Source organism: Danio aesculapii, chromosome 5 (genome assembly GCF_903798145.1).
Source record: "Danio aesculapii chromosome 5, fDanAes4.1, whole genome shotgun sequence".
NCBI lineage: Eukaryota > Metazoa > Chordata > Actinopteri > Cypriniformes > Danionidae > Danio > Danio aesculapii.
The window spans coordinates 2,485,542-2,505,627 of NC_079439.1; the positions used below are offsets into that span (position 1 = coordinate 2,485,542).

Here is a 20,086-nt window from a genome sequence, read left to right on the forward strand (position 1 = left end):
TGTCTTGTGTTAATCTAAATAGCAAGATTTAATTTCAATAAGTGAATAACTGAAAGAGACAAGGAGGTCGTTTCCAGATGTTTTATTGATGTTAAACAGACATGGATATTCAGTGTCTGGTTTAATCAAACAGGCCGAAGCCCATGTCTTCATCAGACTCCTCAGATTCATCCTTGGGTGCCTCCTCTTTGGCCGCAGGAGCAGCAGATTTCTGCTCTGTAGCCGCAACAGGAGCTGCAACAGCGAAAGCTGTGGGATCAGCCAGGTAGGCCTTCACCTGAGGAATTAAATAAAAAAATAAAAATGAAAATCACATTTCATGAGATCTTTTGACACTTGGTAGATTATTTGCAATATATAGATTATATATGTCACAAGAACGCCACAATATACTGTCAGATTAATGCATGAAAACAGTGATGACAGACTTATAGTAACGTAACATGGATTACATTTAGGTTACTTTTTGCTAACCCTGTGATGTGACATTGATAAATCCTGTACTATTATAGTACTAGTATCCTGTACTATAGCATGTGAAACTGATAATCCTGTACTAGAATCCTGTACTATAGCATGTGGCACTGATAATCCTGTACTATAGCATGTGGCACTGATAATCCTGTACTATAGCATGCGTCACTGATAATCCTGAACTATTTTGACAATTTAATCAATTGCTGAAAATCAGCAGCTTGCTTTAAGTGCAATGATGGACTTCCATAATCCATAAAAGAATAAATAAATAAAATAAAAAACATAAGTGGCAGGTTCATAATTTAAAATCAATTTACTGAACTTTCTGGCATTGTGTATAGAAAATATCATCATGTAATCCATTAAAAAGTAACTGTAGTCAGATTGAGTATTTAAAATAAAAAAAAAGGAGTTTACTCTGGGTTTTTTTTTATTATGATTACATAATCCAGGTTAAAAATAATCCCTTTACTACCCAGCATTTTTTTTAGCACTGACACAAACAAGAATGACTGGCCACGGCACTGCGTAGGACCGACGATCAAAATTGCACAGATTTGCAGTTTTATAAGCTAGCCTGCAGGAGCATGAGAGACTCATTTTACCTTCTCAGCCAAGGGGAATGTGTAGTCTGTTTCGACAGTGACAGCCAGGACCCTCTTGTATCCATTGATGATAGTGTGAGGGATGGAGGCGAGAGTCGGGTAGCCGATCTGCAGACACACACTGGCGATGTTCCTCACACCCTGATGAAAACATGACGTGACAAATTACACGGTTGTAAAGGAATTAAAACCTATTTCCAGACCCGAAATGTGGACAATTTCTAAATGGAGAGATTAATTATTTATTATTATTATTATTTAAGTGTAAATAATAAAAATATGATTAATAAATGGTGTCAAAAAAAAGTGCATAGAGTACTGTGCACATAAATGCATACCACCAGATTTTTACAGTACATTTATATATGTAAAACATGATTGTTTAATGACAATGGGTAGCCTAATAATTAAAATTGTAAATTAAATCATCATTTTACTTAATATTTAAGAAAAAAATTAAAAGCATTTGATCATTACAAAAACTGACTAAATTGTCTGAGACCTGCGTCCCTGTTAGTTGTGGGATGCAAACAGACAGGGATAGAAGGAATCATGTTCATTTCTGCAGGGGGAACGACAAACAAGCACTGCAACAGCCAGTCCATAACTTAACCTGCACATTTAATACAATCACCACTTGAGCCCCTCAAATAAACAGACCGGTGGTCAATAAAATTAAGTGCACGAACCTCCAGGAATCTCTTGTGCAGGGCATCCTCAGTGATGTCCAGCACCTCGGGGCTGTAGACACTGCCGTTATCATACACCTGCTGGATGATCAGCCCATAGGAGAAGGGCGAGATGTTCAGCATGTTCAACAGCGTGGCCTCGCTGGCACCCACCTTGTCTCCAGGTTTGATCAGCTGAACGTCACTCTGTGGGCAGAGCAGGACTCATGGTTTAGTTTATTTGTTGTATTAAATATAAACTGGAGATGAACCAAGTTACCAACAACAGCAGCAAATTTAAGGACTTAATTTGCATTTTGTGGCACAAATCACTCACAAATCACTAAAGATGAATGTATTAATGAAAAATGCATTAACTTTATTATAAAAAATAATAAATAAATATATTTGGATTACTTTGAACTTAAAATTGGGGGGAATTCTTTAGACTTAAAACTGATGTGCATGCATGCATTTATTAATGTGCAATCAAGTCAACGTCGGATCTAAAACCATAATTAAAGCTAGTCTGAATGATCATCCAGTCCTGCTACTCACCAAGATTTCAATGGTTCCTCTGGAGATCTTGGTGGTGATTCCCAAAGCCTGGAAGAAAGAGGTCTTCTCAGGACCGAGCCCAGTGTTCTGGGCCGGCACAGTCACCTCACAGGGGGCGATGGCACCGGCACGGGCAGCAGCGGGCACCTGTGATCACACACACAAAAAAAAACTCAGTTAAAGCCCTGAATATTCACTCAAGCACATGCAGTTGCTTAAAAGAAACTCACTTTGTTTGCCAGCAGCAGGTCCCGGACCTCAGTCAGATCCTCCTTGGTGAAGACGAAGCCCACGTTCCCGCGGATATGGGGAAGCAGCCTGCAGAGAAACAGAATTGCCTCAAATACTCATCTGTAATCAAAAAAAAAAAAAAAAAATCATATATGCATTTATTTATTGCCACATTACCACCTTATGGCTATTTCATGGCTATACATAAAAATATTCATATATGCATAAGCATAATGTCTGAGACCTGCGTCCCTGCAAGTCATGAGATGCAGACAGACAGGGATAGAAGGAATCATGTTCATTTGTGCAGGGGGAACGACAGACAAGCACTGCAGCAGCCAGTCCATAACTGAACCTGCACACTTATTATTACTATGCATTTGTAATGGTGTGAGCCCCAGTGGTCAATTTCAAGTGGATAAATAAAAAATAAAGTTAATAAAAATAAATAATTAAAATTTGCCAATACAAACATCTCAGTAATAAAGCCATTTCTGATTATTTGCACCCTAAAAGTCTAATATTAGAGGTTTACAGCCCATCTATAAACTAAGAAAACTTTAACTGCATGCAGCTGACGAATTCTCTAATCTGTCATCTTAAGAGTTAAAAAAAGTTTACTCAAGTGACAAACTGGTTTTAAAATGGCTAGTCATCTTTTCAATCTGCAGATGCAATCAGATACTTCACATACCATTATGTGGTAACTTGAATGAAGTATAAAACAGGCAGATATCAGTAACAGCTGCATTGGCCATTATTCTAGCTTTAAAACCAGTTAGAATCATGTTTTAATATTGGCTAGGAATTGATCAGCTGCAATCAAAACAAATATCAGTGATGGTTGACAAATTAAAATACTCACTATTTACTCAAGTGGTTCCAAGTCTTTGACCGTCTTTGTTGAACACTAGCGATTTTCTGAAGCTGAAAACCTGTAACCATTGACTTTCATAGTAGGAAAAACAAATACTGTGAAAATCAATAGTTACAAGGTTTAAAGGTCCCATGAAAATAAAAGATTTAGATTAATTTAAGGATCTCTATAAGCTAGTGTGCTCTAAAACAGTGATAAAAATTGCATTATGTAAACATCTAAAGCTTGCTGTTTGTCAGTTTCACCTCAGATATTTTATCCACATCACCTTAAACTTTAATTTCTCATCAAATCTTGACCAAACACTCTAGTTTGTCATGCCCCAACAACTTTATAAGGTTTATCTGCTTTTTATTTGATGCACTTGAGCTGGAGCATCAAAAAACTATTTGCGGTTTCAAAAGGTGAGGAGCTCCTCTACGTCCCACCATCTGTTCATGTTACAGGTGAGATTACATCAAACATCAATAAATTTTATTTTTTTAAGTACATTTCATTTTAAGCTCTTCAAAATATATTTTACATTGAAGAAACTGATAGGTTTACAACAAGCATGAGTAAATGACAACTGAACTTTTTGGGTGAACTATCCCTTTAAGAGATGTTGCTGTGATCAGTTGGACGCACCACTCAACAATACATTATACAAAATTAAACAACATTAGACTGGAAAATGTGATTATTGTGGGCAAGATGAAACCCTGGAACATGTTATTAAGATGTCCAAAGTACAATAAGGAAAGGAAAGTATTTATTTTTAATTTGAAGAGAGTTAATATGAATTTTAATTTGGTTAAAATGTTAACACAAGTCAGATAAGGACTGTATAGAATTTAATTAAATTCTTTTATCTAATTTAGACATTAAAAAAAAAAAAAAAAAAAGTGGTGTAGGTGGAAATTGTTTTGTTTTTCAACTTTTCTAAAGATGGATAGAAAGCGCGATCATGGCCCAAACTTCTAACCAGCAGGTGGCGGTAATGCCAACTGCCAATAAAACTCAAGTTGGACGCACCTCTCCAGAGCTGGGTTGTTTTCCAGGTGGCCACGGATGGCCTTCCTCATCATGGTGTTTTTCCCCATGAGCACGACGGCCTTGCCCCGCAGGGACAGACGGATGGTCTGCATCTGCTTGGAGCCGACATTGTCTGCGCCCACGATGAAACACTTGGGGTAGTCATCCAGCAGTTGCTGCAAACAAGCCAAAAAAAAAATGTTAGAAACAACTCAGCCTCATAACTAGGTTAAACAGGCTGAATTTGACTAATGCAGTAACGTACACCTTTTGTAGAGCTGCCCTGAAACAATGATGGAAAGCGCCATACAAATAAACTTGAATAGAATAAAAATACCTGAGACTTAAAAAACGGCAGATCATTTAATCACTAAAAGGGACAGTTACCCCAAAATAAGTGATAAATGCTGCCACCCTTCATGTTCTTCATCTGCTTTTAAAATATCTTAAGCAGAAAACATGCAATCATTGACTTTCATAGTAGAAATCAATTACTATGGAAGTTAATGCTTACAGGACTCAAATTATCATGTTTAACAGAATAAACTTAAGGTTTTCATTAAGCGGCAAGTAAATAATTTAAATTTCTGCATGAACCGTCAATTTGAGTATATCTGAATCTAATTTTAACAGGCATGTTAAACTAAATTGAAAGAAACTAAATGCGTTTAGGAGCTTAAAATCACAATAATAGTTAAAAAAATAAATAAAAACCTTGTGTTGTCTTCATGGCCAAAATATGCTTTACTCTGGAATGGTTTTATATTATATTAAGTGTCCAAAACGAAAACTGAGTCAGCTTTCCAAAACTAAGATCTATACCTCATGTCACAAAATATTAAGTGATATGCACATTTAAGCAGTTTGAGGTGTAAAAAAAATAAAAATAAATAAAATTAAAACGCTGTACAAATTCTTGACCCTAATAAGTTTGAGGATTGTAGCTAGTTACACATTTTAAAAAGGCTATATGACCTATTTGATCTCAAAAGTGAATTTTTACCACAGGCAGATGTTTATTTGCTTTATTAAATCAAGCAAAAAAGTAATAATTTTTAAATTACCTAACGGAGGTCATGAGTTAAACATGTCTGAGACCTGCGTCCCTGCAGGTCTAGGATGCAGACAGACAGGGATAGTAGGAAACATGTTCATTTCTGCAGGGGGAACGACGAACAAGCACTGCATCAGCCAGTCCGTAACTAAACCTGCACTTTTATTATGATTATTATTATGCATTTGTAATGGTCTGAGCCATGTAGTGAACATTTCAAGTGGACTATAATAATCAAATATGTCCTAAAATAAAGAGTAATGTTGAATAGCTTTAAGACAACTTTAAACGGTATCTACTTTAAACGTTGACTACTGTATATATGCACTTAAAATACTTAAAGACAGCTGCCAATCAAAGTTAAGGCAATCCAAACAGCCCAGTGTTTTAAAGTCAGTAGGAAACATGTTTCTTTGAGCAGAGGGAACGACAAACCAGCATTGACATTGCTGGCCTGTGCTGACCTTAATGCTATAAAAACCATATGAACTTACGATGATTTTCAGAAAATAGTTGGACTTCCACGTGGCCCTGTCTTCCCTGGGCATCTTTGCAGTGCTTCCAAGGATCGGTGAACAGCCGGTTTAAAGACAAGGTTGACAAATCTGAGGATTAAAAAACAAACAATACTTTACACCTGCCTTGTGTTCATCTTATTAAAAGACTAAATATATCAATCTTGCTTTTAAAATGTTTTCAAGTATTTTGGTTGCATTTTATAAGCTTTCAAATATTTTAAGAGCACTACTGTATTTGATTAACTGATATAAACATGTCTGAGACCTGCGTCCCTGCAAGTCATGAGATGCAGACCGACAGGGATAGAAGGAATCATGTTCATTTGTGCAGGGGGAACGACAGACAAGCACTGCAACAGCCAGTCCATAACTTAACCTGCATTTATTACTATAATAAATGCATTTGTGATGACCTGAGGCACCAGTGTACTAAAATACTAATATGCTTAAACTATAAATCACCCAAATGAAAGCTCTATGCACCCATAAAGGTTTCAAAACCTTTTGGGAGTTTCTTCCTTATAACACACTAGTAATTTAGAAAGCAGAAAACTTGTAACCATCGACTTACATAGTATTTGTTTTTCTGTATTGTATTGGTTGGTTTTCAGCTTTCTCTAAAACAATGTGCTCAACAAGAAACTGCAATTCACCACGGTTGTGGGGTATTAATTTCTTGGTGAACAATCCCTTTAATATTAAAATGACAAGACAGATGTCAATCAAAACCAAAGGCAATTTATTTATAAATTGCACACACTTATACAAACATACCCATGACAACGGCTGATGCCTTTAATAAACTATGAACACAATTGTCCGTTACTGATAAATTTAGCATAATGGCACGCCAACATTTCACTAAAAGGTGAGCAACTGGTTTTAAAATAGTAAATGCAACATTTCAATATGTGGATCGACCGACCAGCACTACAAGCAGTAGTCTGTAATGTCCACTAGAATACCAACTACACGAAATTTTACACATAAGATCAGAAATAGATCAAAGTGCAATACGATGCCAATAAAACGTCGCGTCACACATGGCGCACGAGGCCTATGCTAACAGGCTAATGCTAAGTTTTACTGTAATAATTGTTACACAAGCTTCAAGGTCATAACGCGCTCCACCACTACTATTAAACATAATTGCGGCTCCTCAATGTCTCTTATAATGTTATTTATGAATACATTTTAAGAAATCGGCGCAAGAGCTCCATCCACCTTACCTCACGGTAGGGACGCGTGAAAGAAAGAGGCCGCTAAAGGAAGCGGCACACCATTAGTACTAGTCGATCATCCAATCAGAATCGCGCGGAAAAGGCGTATCTGTGCGCTGATTGGTCAATGCACGTGTCTGTCAAGATCAGTGCGTTTTTCACGGTTTATCTCTTCTACGGTCGCGTTTAGAAGGGATACAGCTGCGGTCAATATGGCATATTTTTTGTGACGCTAAACAACAATAAATAATATATTTACATTGCAGTGAGGATGGGGATTGGGGAATACGTTAATAAAATACAATTTAATAGGTAATTTAATAAACAATATGAAAAATACTCGGTATAATTACTGTTTATACTTTACTGCGAGGGTTAAGTATACGTTAATAAAATACAATCTAATGGCTAATACAATCTAATGGCTAATTTAATAAATGATATGATTAATACTCTATATAATTGCTGTTTGTTCATTACTGTGAGGGTTAGGTTTAAAATTCTCGTTGACTTCCGGCCGCGGCTGTATCCCTGCTAGCAACAGACAAATTTTTAGCACCGAACCAAAATCACTGTTCATCTAAAGTCATTACAGTAGTTTTATTTTAATAAATGTATTAATTTAATTTGATTTACCGTTATTAGTGAAGTTTGGTCCTCTAAAACAGTCATTTTATAATCTATTTGAATGTTTTTCATCTTATTTTTGTCTAAACTGACTTTAATCCTCTGATCTTGACAACCCTTTTTCTATTTTCCAACATTTTCTAAGTTGATCCTCTTATAATAAAACTCTTTCTCTCTCGTTCTATATAAAACTTGTGTACTGCAGTATCTATTTTTAGAAAAATATTATTTACAAAATGTAAAATTATACAATACGAATTAAAATGATAGTATATTGTTTATTAATTCATAACAAATATATATTTTAAATGTTTCTGAATATGGACATCTTAATAGCATTTATTTGTTTATTCATTTATTTATATGAATATTTTCAATCCATTTTTTTCAAATATTTCCACAAACCCACTCTCTTGCTGTTGTCTGAATTATTATTATTATTATTAGTTAATGAATACACTCACTCAACTATCACTGCATAACATTTTGAAATAAAAAAACCTAAATGAATACGTTCTAATAGTTAAGTATTTACAATGCAAAATTTAGAAATGATCATTAAGCACTCTGAAAAAACACTTATATATATATATATAATATTTTACTGACTTCAGTAACAAACATACAAAATCCGATATTACACAAAAAAACACTAATACTAACAATGATAATAACTTTATAGATCAGGTTGCCGGCGCCAGTGGTGTAGTGGGTAATGCGTCGACACATGCACTTCAGTGTTCACGGCGACCCGAGTTCGATTTCCACCTCGCGGTCCTATGCCTATCCTTACCCTCTCTGCTCCCCAAGCTTTCCTGACAATACTCTCTACTCTCCAATCCAATAAAGGTGAAAACCCCTAAAAGATAATTATTAAAAAAAATTATCAGGTTAAATAATATTATAAACACATATAAAACGGTAAAAAAAGAGAAAGAAAATGAACAGAGATACATAAATAACACAAATACAGTAAGAGGAACGAAGGACTTAAGTATCCGTGATATTTCCAAAATAATTATCATAATAATTCAAGAATCTTTCACTTTTCTTGTTTTTAACCATAAAAACATCAATCTCAATTAAAAATGTGTAAAAGAAGGTTGCGAATTGGAGAAGTTTTGGATAAAATATTTTCCATTCACTACATTTACATTTAGTCATTTAGCAGACGCTTTTGTCCAAAGCGACGTACAACTGAGGCGGCGATACAAGAAGAAGAGGCAATACACACAAGTGCTGATTATACAAAATAAAAAAGTTAATAATGTAGTTCTCTGATATATCAGTTTGAGCTACTAAAGGGAAAAAGCAATGTAATAACCTATAAGAAGATATAAGCTATTCCAAAAGCCTTTTGTGTTTTCACACTGAAAGAATATGTGAATCAGGGTTTCATCTTCATTTTAACAAAATGAGCATGAACTTAACCTCTATATACTTTGCCAAAGTACTACTCACTAGATATATTTTATGAATAATTTTAAAATGAATCTCTTTTGTTGTATTGCAAATGCAGTACTTATGAGTTAATAGCCAGGCTTTTCCAGTCTATTAGGTCAATGACGGATGCCCAATAAAATTTACACTTAGAAACATAATATATATTTATTTATTTATTTATTTGTAATTTTTTTTTGGGGGGGGAGGGGATTTGTTGAATATATTTGTTATTGCATTTTTTATGAAATACACTAATTCCATTTAAATTCAGCTCTGGTTCTTTAATAACATTTTCATTAAAAATTAAATGAGATTTTATAAGTCGAATTAGGCCGAAAGGAATTGCTTTTTGCACAGCTTTAAATTCTCTTGCTGTGAGTTCTGTGGCCTCACAGCAAGAAGGTCACTGGTTCAAGCCTTGGCTGGGTCAGTTGGCATTTCTGTATGGAGTTTGCATGTTCTCCCCGTGTTGGTGTGGGTTTCCTTCGGGTGCACATGTGGTATCGGTGAATTGAGTAGGCTAAATTGTCCATAGTGTGTGTATGGATGTTACCCAGTGATGGGTTGCAGCTGGAATGGCATCTACTGTGTAAAACATATGCTGGATAAGTTGGCGGTTCATTCCGCTGTGGCGACCCCTGATTAATAAAGGGACTAAGCTGAAAAGAAAATGAATGAATGAGTTCTTTAAGCCCTGCTGAAAAATCCAGCTTAAACCAGCCTAGGCTGGTTGGCTGGTTTTAGCTGGTTGACCAGCCTGGTTTTAGAGGTTTTTTGGCCATTTCCAGGCTGGTTTTAGAGGTTTTTTGGCCATTTCCAGGCTGGTTTTACAGGTGTTTTGGCCATTTCCAGGCTGGTTTTAGAAGGGTTTTGGCCATTTCCAGGCTGGTTTTACAGGTGTTTTGGCCATTTCCAGGCTGGTTTTAGAGGGGTTTTGGCCATTTCCAGGCTGGTTTCTAGCCATTTCCAGCCTGGTCTTAGGTGGTCATATCTGGTTTTGGCTGGGCTCCCAGCCTGACCAGCTAGGACCAGGCTGGACATGACTGGAAACCAGCCTGGAAGTGGCCAAAATCCCTCTAAAACCAGCCTGGAATGGCCAAAACCCCTCTAAAACCAGCCTGGTCAACCAGCTAAAACCAGCCAACCAGCCTAGGCTGGTTTAAGCAGTTTTTTTTCAGTAGGGAGGTAAAAGAAATTATAATTAGACATAAATTGTTCATAAGTCAAGAAGTTGCCAGACAAGTGGAAGAATCACAATGATATTTCTGTTAAACCACGTGGAAAGAAAACCAGATTTATTTCTGTGGAAAACCAGTTTATTATGTTGACCAACATTGTACCAGTTTGGTGCAACCCCAAAGGGGGTTAACCCAGGAAGTGGATAAGAGAGTTCTTGAAAGTGCGTTGTTCATGCTATCTGTTTAATAAAAGCAATCTGTGAAAGGAATGAAGAGTTTCCTCTCATGACAATTTATATTTCTAACATCAGAGTTGTTCCATAAAATGCATTTATGTGGTGAAAAACTGTGGGAATAACACAATTTTTGGGAAAAAAGAACCGGCTGGTTTATGGGATTTATTCTTCTAAATAATGTTAAGAAATATTTTGTTAAGCTGTAGGGATACTAACAGATAGAGAAAGTGAATGGTATACCAAACTAGATAAACCTTCTGCTTTGGTTAAAAGTACCCTCCCATAAAGGGAAATGTCTCTTAGGAGCCAAAGGTTAAAATACTATGAGTTTTTTAAAGTTTACCAGAAAAGTTAAGCTGCTGTCTAGCGTTTTTTTGTTAAATAGATTTCTCTTTCACTAAAATACTATTAAATGAGGAGTCATTAGTTTCATGAATCGCCATCATCTCACATTTGGACATATTACATTTCAATTCAGAAGCACATAAAAAAATCCCTCAAAATAAAATAAAACTCAATCGGACACGAGGCGCGGTGACGTCATTGGGGCGCGCCGGCCGCCAGAAAGCCACATGAGCGGATGATGTAAACAACTGCAGTGCGAGGCTGGTCTGTCTTTAACGAGCGAGAGCAGCAGCCCTTCACGGTGACACCGCAGATCATGCCCCACGACCCCGACCCTCCTCCGGCCAAGAGATTTAAGCCGGGCTCCCCCTTCTTCCGCCTGGATAAGAAGCCGGGCATGCTGCTCCCCCGGGCGGGACATGCTGCCGCCGGTGTGGAGGCGCAGCGGAGACACTTACCGATATACCAGAGCCGGACACAGGTGATCAGCCAGCTCCGACAGCTCCACAGCGCCGTGTTCATCGGTAAGAGTTCTGATATATACAGTATAATACACTTTCTATAGTATGATGGGGATCAGACAGCTCCACAGTGTAACATATACAGTATAATACACTTTACTATAGTATAGATGATGATCAGACAGCTCCACAGTGTAATATATACAGTGTAATACACTTTACTATAGTATGATGATGATCAGACAGCTCCACAGTGTAATATATACAGTATAATACACTTTACTATAGCATAGATGATGATCAAACAGCTCCACAGTGTAATATATACAGTATAATACACTTTACCATAGTAAGATGATGATCAGACAGCTCCACAGTGTAATATATACAGTATAATACACTTTACTATAGTATGATGATGATCAGACAGCTCCACAGTGTAATATATACAGTATAATACACTTTGCTATAGTATAGATGATAATCAGACAGCTCCACAGTGTAATATATACAGTATAATACACTTTGCTATAGTATAAATGGTGATCAGACAGCTCCACAGTGTAATATATACAGTAAAATACACTTTACTATAGTATGATGTGATCAGACAGCTCCACAGTGTAATATATACAGTATAATACACTTTACTATAGTATAGATGATGATCAGACAGCTCCACAGTGTAATATATACAGTATAATACACTTTACTATAGTATGATGGTAATCAGACAGCTCCACAGTGTAATATATACAGTATAATACACTTTACTATAGTATGATGGTAATCAGACAGCTCCACAGTGTAATATATACAGTATAATACACTTTACTATAGTAAAGATGATGATCAGACAGCTCCACAGTGTAATATATACAGTATAATACACTTTACTATAGTATGATGGTAATCAGACAGCTCCACAGTGTAATATATACAGTATAATACACTTTACTATAGTATGATGATGATCAGACAGCTCCACAGTGTAATTTATACAGTATAATACACTTTACTATAGTATGATGATGATCAGACAGCTCCACAGTGTAATATATACAGTATAATACACTTTACTATAGTATAGATGATGATCAGACAGCTCCACGGTGTAATATATACAGTATAATACACTTTACTATAGTAAATTATTTAATTAACCCTAATTAACCTAGTGAAGCCTTTAAATGTCACTTTAAGCTGTATAGAAGTGTCTTGAAGAATATCTAGTCTAATATTATTTACTGTCATCATGACAAAGAGAAAATAAATCAGTTATTAGAGATGAGTTATTAAAACTATTATGATTATAAATGTGCTGGAATAATCTGCTCTCTGTTAAACAGAAATTGAGGAAACAATCTAAAAGAAGTTCAATTTAACAGGGGGGCTAATCATTCTGTCTTCAACTGTAAATGTTCTGTTGTTTCAGGTGAGACAGGCTCCGGTAAAACCACTCAGATCCCGCAGTACCTGTATGAGGCGGGCATTGGCCGGCAGGGCATCATCGCCATCACTCAGCCCCGGCGGGTCGCTGCCATATCACTGGCCGGACGAGTGGCTGAAGAGAAGAAAGTGCAGCTGGGGAAGCTGGTGTGTGTTTATATTTCAATTCAGTTCAATTAACCTTTATTTCTATAGCACGTTTACAATGTAGATTGTGTCAAAGCAACAACACAGAAGTTGTAGTAAATGTGAACTGTCAGTCCAGTTTTCAGAGTTTTAGATTAGTTCAGTTCAGTGTGGTTTAATATTCACTGCTGAGAGTCCAAACACTAAAGAGCAAATCCATCAATGCGCAGCTCTACAGATCCTGAACCAAGCAGGCCAGTGGTGAAAGTGGCAAGGAACAAACTTCACCAGTTCACATTCAGCACTCATTACACTAGTGTTGAACGATACTGGAAAACCTAACATTGCAATCTGGGTTTAAAAGGTTTAAAATTTTCCTGTTGGGATTAAACGATGAAGCTTTAATTGTAGAATGTAGTATTTAAACATCTACAAAAATAGGCCACTTTAAATGAGACCCATTATGCTCCTTTTTACAATGTATAAAATAAGTCTCTGGCGTCTCTAGAGCGTGTGTGTGTGTGAGTGTGTGTGTGTGTGTGTGTGTGTGTGTGTGTGTGTGTGTGTGTGTGTGTGTGTGAAGTTTCAGCTTAAAATGCCACACAGATACTGACCCTTTCAGGCTTTGATCCTAAAGGCCCGTGCACACCGGGATGCTTTTGACTCGCGTTGTCTGTTGACGTTTAACGCCTCGTGATCTGCACTGGACTAAATTTGAATCCCGTTTTGCCCACTCCCGCCAGGTTTTGATCTGAACCCAACCGCTCCCGCTTATATTCAGCATTTGTTGTCCTGCTGCCTGACCCGCCCCGTTTTCTGCCTGCTGCGCCCGTTCCCGCTAACAGGCGGGGGGGGGAGAACAAACCCGAAAACCACCCAGCTATTCACCTTATTCTCCACGTACGAGTCGGCGCAGCCATTTGAATCATTTTGGCACGAGACTTCCGGTCTCATTCACTTCCATTCATTTTTAGAGGTTAAAAACAGCTTGTTATGCTGCTTGATGTTGCAAACTGACTTTTTTTATTATATTGTTTCTACTTTGTCTGTATTGTCATGCAAACACTTGTTTGTAGAGTAAATAGTTTGACCGTTTTCTGCCGTTTATTACTCATAGCCATTTCTCCCATAAGCAGCTGAATCGGAAGTTCTGAAACAATCGCAAAAACACGCGCACTTCCGCATTGAAGAATAAGGTCAAGTCCAGACAGCCTATAACAAGCTGTCTGTATAAACACACACACACACACACACATAAGCACCAAGCAAGTGACACACACAAAGACACCATCACGCTCTCTCTCATTCACACACGTTCGCTCGGGAGTCAGGAGCGATATTGTTAGACCGCCTGCTCCCGTCCAAAATTACACCAGTTACCGACCGCTCCCGCGGTTTATTCGGAAATTTAATGCAGACCTCTACCTCGTGACTAAATAAAGGACGCCGATGGGATCGTGAACACCAACGCATAAAACGTCAGGCGTAAAATCGTCATTTCTAAAAAAAAAACGCCTCATGCTCGTTTTTTTGTTTTGACACACCGCATCAAAACCTTCTCCACCAATCAGATTGGCACTTTTGTTCACGTGCACGGAGCTGAAGTTACAATAGACAGCACTTGGAGGCGCTCAAGTGCAAAGCTGTCAATGCGAGCGCACATTGAAGAAGATGTCCAGAGACGATATGAACGTGGAGCTGCTTATTGCTCTGATGAACAATAATCATTTCTTCATCGCTAGAGCTGGAGCTGCTGCTTAAACCATCCATGCGTGTTCGAATCGCCAGTAACTTTAAAAACAAGCGTGTCAACTTTCTCTCTTCCTCTTCTGTGTTACAGTAGCTTAAATTTGTGTAGCGCCATCTACCGAATAAAAATCGCTTGAGTTTGAATCCGGAAAAACATCTCGAAAAAAACGCTGACGATAAACGCAAACGAAAAGCGTCCCGGTGTGTACGAGCCCTAATTGTTGCGTTTTCGTGACTGTCGCCTTAAATGCAAATGAGATTGAGCTCTTTTCAGATGTGGGCGGAGCTACAAATGCCTCTGTGTCAGTATAGCGGCAGATTCAAAAACAACACTAACATCCTATGCTAATGAGGGAGAGATGGTCAATAAGTGGGCGGGGCTTTACCCCTCTGATGACACGTACAAAGAGAGAATGTCAATCAAAGTGTGTCTGCATACTGTTTTCATCAAGTCTGATTATAAATAATAGATTTTCACCATTAGAAGCTGCTTGTATTCACACTCTGCTGACACACAACTGTGTTTACACCCCTTATAATAGTGATTTTTGCATAATTGGTCCCCTTTAACAGGAATATTAACAAAAAACAAACTTTGTATTGCTTATTGTATATACATGTTCAGAGTAAACAAATATCTCAACCAAATTATATTACAAAAGGATTATAAAGTAAAATAGATAACACTATTACTTTAGTAAAGTCTCATTAGTAAATGTTAGTTAATGCATTAAAATCATCAGTGAGAAAAAATCAGCTTTATTACATTTACTTTGTTAATATTAGTCAACCTTTAAACCATTAAGCTAATTAACTAATTATATCTCCAAGTATTTGTTCAGTTTTAATAGTGCCAGTAGTGAAAATCTTGCACTTTGGACAATGTGAAACATGTATTGCTCTCTAATAACTCCACCTTCACTGTGTTTCCCACATCTGAGAGAGTTACGGTGTGGAGAAGCCCCAAAGAAGCGTCCCACACAGACACTGATGCCCAGAGTGAAGCATGGCGGTGGATCAGTGATGGTTTGCGCTCAATATCACTGCGTTTCCTAGGCCCAATACTTGTGCTAGATGGGCGCTGGGTCACTGCCAAGGATGACTGAAGCATTCAGGAGGACCATGAGCACCCAATGGGTCAGACGTGATATCCTGAAGGCGGTGGCGTGTATCAGGATGATAATGCACCAATACGCACTGCCAGACTGGTGACAGAGTGGTTTGATGAGCATGAAAGTGAGGTTGAACATCCCCCATGGCCTGCACAGTACCCAGATGTGAATATTATTGAGCACTTTTGGGTGTTTTGGAGGAGCGAGTCAGAAAAGGTTTTTCTACAGCAGCATCACATCGTGACCTGAACACTATTCTGATGAAGAATCCCTCTGGTCAGTCTGCAGGACTTGTGTCTGTCATTCCCAAGACCTTCTGATGTTGTATTGGGGAGGCCCTGCCTACACCATACTAATGAATTATCATTGTAGTCTATATAACCAGACGTTTTAGTTTCATTGTCCAACCCCTGTATGTCCAGGAAATGTTTTATTTGTCATGTCATACAGCCTAAATCTGAAACTCTGCTCCTCGCTCTGCATTACCTGAATGATTAATGAGTGTTTCTGGTGTTAGGTGGGCTACACGGTGCGCTTCGAGGATGTGACGTCACCAGAGACCAAGCTGAAGTTCATGACGGATGGGATGCTGCTGCGCGAGGCCATTGGAGACCCTCTGTTACTGCGGTATACTGTGGTGATCCTGGACGAGGCTCACGAGAGAACCGTACACACTGATGTGCTGTTCGGGGTGGTGAAGGCCGCGCAGCGCAGACGCTTGGAGCAGAACAAAATACCACTCAAGGTGATAAACCAGCGCTGCATTATGGGGACTATATTGACAGGCTATATTGACAGAAGATTTAGCTAAGTATGTAGTTATGTACTGTAAGTATGCATGTGGGGCGGCACGGTGGCGCAGTGGGTAGCATGATCGCCTCACAGCAAGAAGGTAGCTGGTTTGAGTCCCAGCTGGGTCAGTTGGCATTTCTGTGTGGAGTTTGCATGTTCTCCCCATGTTGGTGTGGGTTTCCTCCGGGTGCTCCGGTTTCCCCCACAGTCCAAACACATGCGCTGTAGGGGAATTGATTAACTAAATTGGCCGTAGTGTATGTGTGTGAGTGAGAGTGTATGGGTGTTTCCCAGTTTTGAGCATCCACTGAGTAAAACACATGCTGGATAAGTTGGCGGTTCATTCCCCTGTGGCGACCCCTGATTAATAAAGGGACTAAGCCGAAAAGAAAAGGACCAAATGAAGTATGCATGTATGTATTTAGATAATATGTTGTTATGTGGATCTGCAGGTGGTGGTGATGTCTGCCACTATGGACGTGGATCTGTTCTCTCAGTACTTCAACAAGTCGCCCGTTCTGTATCTGGAGGGTCGGCAGCATCCCATTCAGATCTACTACACCAAACAGCCTCAGTCTGACTATCTGCAGGCGGCGCTCGTCTCCATATTCCAGATTCACCAGGTCTGACCACACACACACACACACACACACACACACACACACACACACACACACACACACACACGCACACACTCACTCCTCTCTCGGAAAATGCAGCATGTTTTTTATTTAGTTTTTTTTTTTATATGTTTGTGCCAAGCGGCAACCTCCCGCTCTCCCTCGGGAAGCAAATACGGAAGTAACTGAAACTGCAATTCATTAAAATCCCGCTAGTCCTGCTCCATAATAGAGCAAACTGCAATTGAGCCCACTGTTAGAATGGCCAACTTTACAGCAGAAAAAAAGGTGTTTAAAGCCTGGTAAAAAGAACGATTTTGGTCTATATAGCTATTATTACCCTCCATGACAACTGTGAGGGGGTGAATTTTTTTTTTAAAACTCGTCCGTTTCCTTTATATTAAGTTATATCAAGTCTGCATAATTAAGGGCGTGGCCACTTGAGTGACAGCTAGGTCTCGCTGGTCACTGTCATGTCACTTCAGCTGATTCCGGCTGATTAGCTGCTGATCTCGGCATATTCATCATATTTTATTGTTGTTTTATGTGGCTTTACACAGTCAGCTGCCTTTTGGACTTATTTCCTACAATTATCAGATGATATAGCTCGTTGTGTGCACTTAATTATGCTTACAAACCATTCACATGGCCTCCATTTCCCAGGTGAGTGAAATCACCTACTTATATACCATCTCTACGTATGTATTTGTTTAATTTAAGATCATTTATATTTTTCTTTAGACCTTTAATGTACTCCAGAATCTGACAGATTGATTAGCTGTAGGCTATAAAACTGGATTTCATCAAGAGTCTTGCATTTACTAACACAGACTATATCTGAAGTCAGGGGTGTAGCAACCGGGGGTGATGTCCCCCTCACTTTTAGAGACCGACCATTTAGAAACAGGTGATTAATAATTATATGAACGTATGATCTCATACAGCCGTCCCCCCCCACTTTTAAAATGTCCGCTACGCCCCTGTCTGAAGTGTTTGAAAGTAATATGCGTTTTCCTCCTGTAGAAAACGTCATAAGAACAATGTTTAGTGGCTTAATGTATTACTACAGTGTTTTTAAAAGTCTAAACACTTTATTGATATAGTGTACAGCCAAGCACATGTGGTCAGAACACAAACGAGTCGCAGGTAATAAAGTTTTAAGCGTTTCTCTCAAAGTAAAGCCTGTCTAAGCTAAATGCTAGCAGGTGTCTGTAGCTCCGCTCATGCTCCGCCTCTTTGCCCTTGTTTGGTATCCCCCGCTCGGTGCGCACAAACAAAATGGCGACGGTTGGCCACACCTACCGGTAGCTTTTCTTGCGTTCTTTAGAAACCCATGGATGACGTCTCTGACACTACATCCATATCTTATACATTTTCTACGGTTTGAGCTGTAAGGATTTGCAACACGTATGCTGTCAAAGCAATGAGGATCTTTTCCTAATTTGCGGGTGTTGTCTTAAATTGCAGCATGTTAAGCTCTCTTGGCCACTGTGCAAAACACCTCTCAAAACCATTTCTTGGATTAAATTCTATTCAAGTTTATTTCATCAGCATCTTCAATCCTTGAAAGTTTTAATATATATATATATTTTTAAAAACGTTTATATGCATTTATGTATGTGTTAGATAGTCTTTGCATCAAATTACAATAAACTAATTCCCGCTTGTGTGAGGTGTGTGTAATGCAGTGTGTGTAAGGGCAGGACAGTAAATCTGACATTAATCTCTCCTCTTGCTGCCGTCATCAGTCTCGCAGTGAATACGTTTACATGGACATCAGTGATGTAAGGATTTGCCTTAATCTGAGTAAGACAATATGATGAAGGTGTTTACGTGAGTTGCCTTTCATGATCCTGTTTTACATGTTATAACACATAATTCGATTAACATCACTGCGTCACAGCGCTATCCACATTTCCTCCTGAGTTTTATGCAATTTCGAGTGTTTCGTTATTAATTTGTGGACTTTAACTGCAGTTTGGCACTTTCACTTTAGTTCTGGTACATTTCATGCATGCCCCCCGTCACAAACGAGATATTGGATGTGAGGAACTGCTGGAAGAGTGTTGTTTTAATTGAGTTTGCTAGCGCACACCGTATGAGAGGAAAACCTCCGCATTTCATGATGCAGGTGTCTGTGGTCCTTCACTGACTCGGTAGATGCAGAGAATAGTGTCAAACAGTCGTGTGTGTGGACTATCCTGTCGCAAAATGTGGCAAGTCCTACATGACGGTAATAGTTTGATTACAGTGTTTACATGTCTGTGTTGCACTTTGATAATGCGACTAAAATCAGCATACTCCATATGTCTTAGTTTGATTATGATCTTAATCGAATTAGTTCATGAATATTAATAAACCAGTTATTATTAATTATTAATATTCTGAATTAACTTCTAGTTAATTTAGCTAAATAAATATACCAATGACTTCGCGCGCTCATCTGAGCGGACAATTATTTAGAAAGGGAATTATAACTACTTGTGAAGTAGATGAATAGTTTAGAAGTTTTAGTAAAGCTTGTTGCAAGGCTCTATCGTTAAATTGACCTTTTCTGTGAGGCAAAACAAAGACAATCCAACGTGGTTATAGCGTGATTTAACCAGTGACTAGTTTAATATATATAACAAACAAACGTACAAAACATAACAACAACAAACATCGAAATGAGAGCGAGGAAGTAAAAGTATTCAGGTAACTCTCGCTCAGTTCCACACAACTATTTA

At 38.3% G+C, this 20,086-nt stretch overlaps 2 protein-coding genes across 2 annotated transcripts in view; one reads left to right on the plus strand and one right to left on the minus strand.

The window, feature by feature from the left end:
- Nucleotides 1-67: 67 nt before the first annotated feature.
- Nucleotides 68-7,284, minus strand: rplp0 (ribosomal protein, large, P0). Its single transcript, XM_056457223.1, has 8 exons — nucleotides 7,232-7,284; nucleotides 5,979-6,089; nucleotides 4,431-4,606; nucleotides 2,539-2,626; nucleotides 2,309-2,455; nucleotides 1,772-1,957; nucleotides 1,083-1,223; nucleotides 68-277 (listed from the first exon to the last, which is right to left on the minus strand). Exons 2-8 carry the CDS (start codon nucleotides 6,030-6,032, stop codon nucleotides 122-124), a joined length of 948 nt encoding a protein of 315 aa, XP_056313198.1. The 5' UTR covers nucleotides 6,033-6,089; nucleotides 7,232-7,284; the 3' UTR covers nucleotides 68-121.
- A 3,979-nt stretch (nucleotides 7,285-11,263) lies between these two features.
- Nucleotides 11,264-20,086, plus strand: part of dhx33 (DEAH (Asp-Glu-Ala-His) box polypeptide 33) — a 38,851-nt gene continuing 30,028 nt past the window's right edge. The window contains exons 1-4 of the mRNA XM_056457224.1: nucleotides 11,264-11,575; nucleotides 12,948-13,108; nucleotides 16,466-16,693; nucleotides 17,193-17,363. Of these exons, the coding sequence (XP_056313199.1) occupies nucleotides 11,368-11,575; nucleotides 12,948-13,108; nucleotides 16,466-16,693; nucleotides 17,193-17,363 (768 nt within the window). The 5' untranslated portion in view covers nucleotides 11,264-11,367. The remainder of the gene's footprint in view (nucleotides 11,576-12,947; nucleotides 13,109-16,465; nucleotides 16,694-17,192; nucleotides 17,364-20,086) is intronic.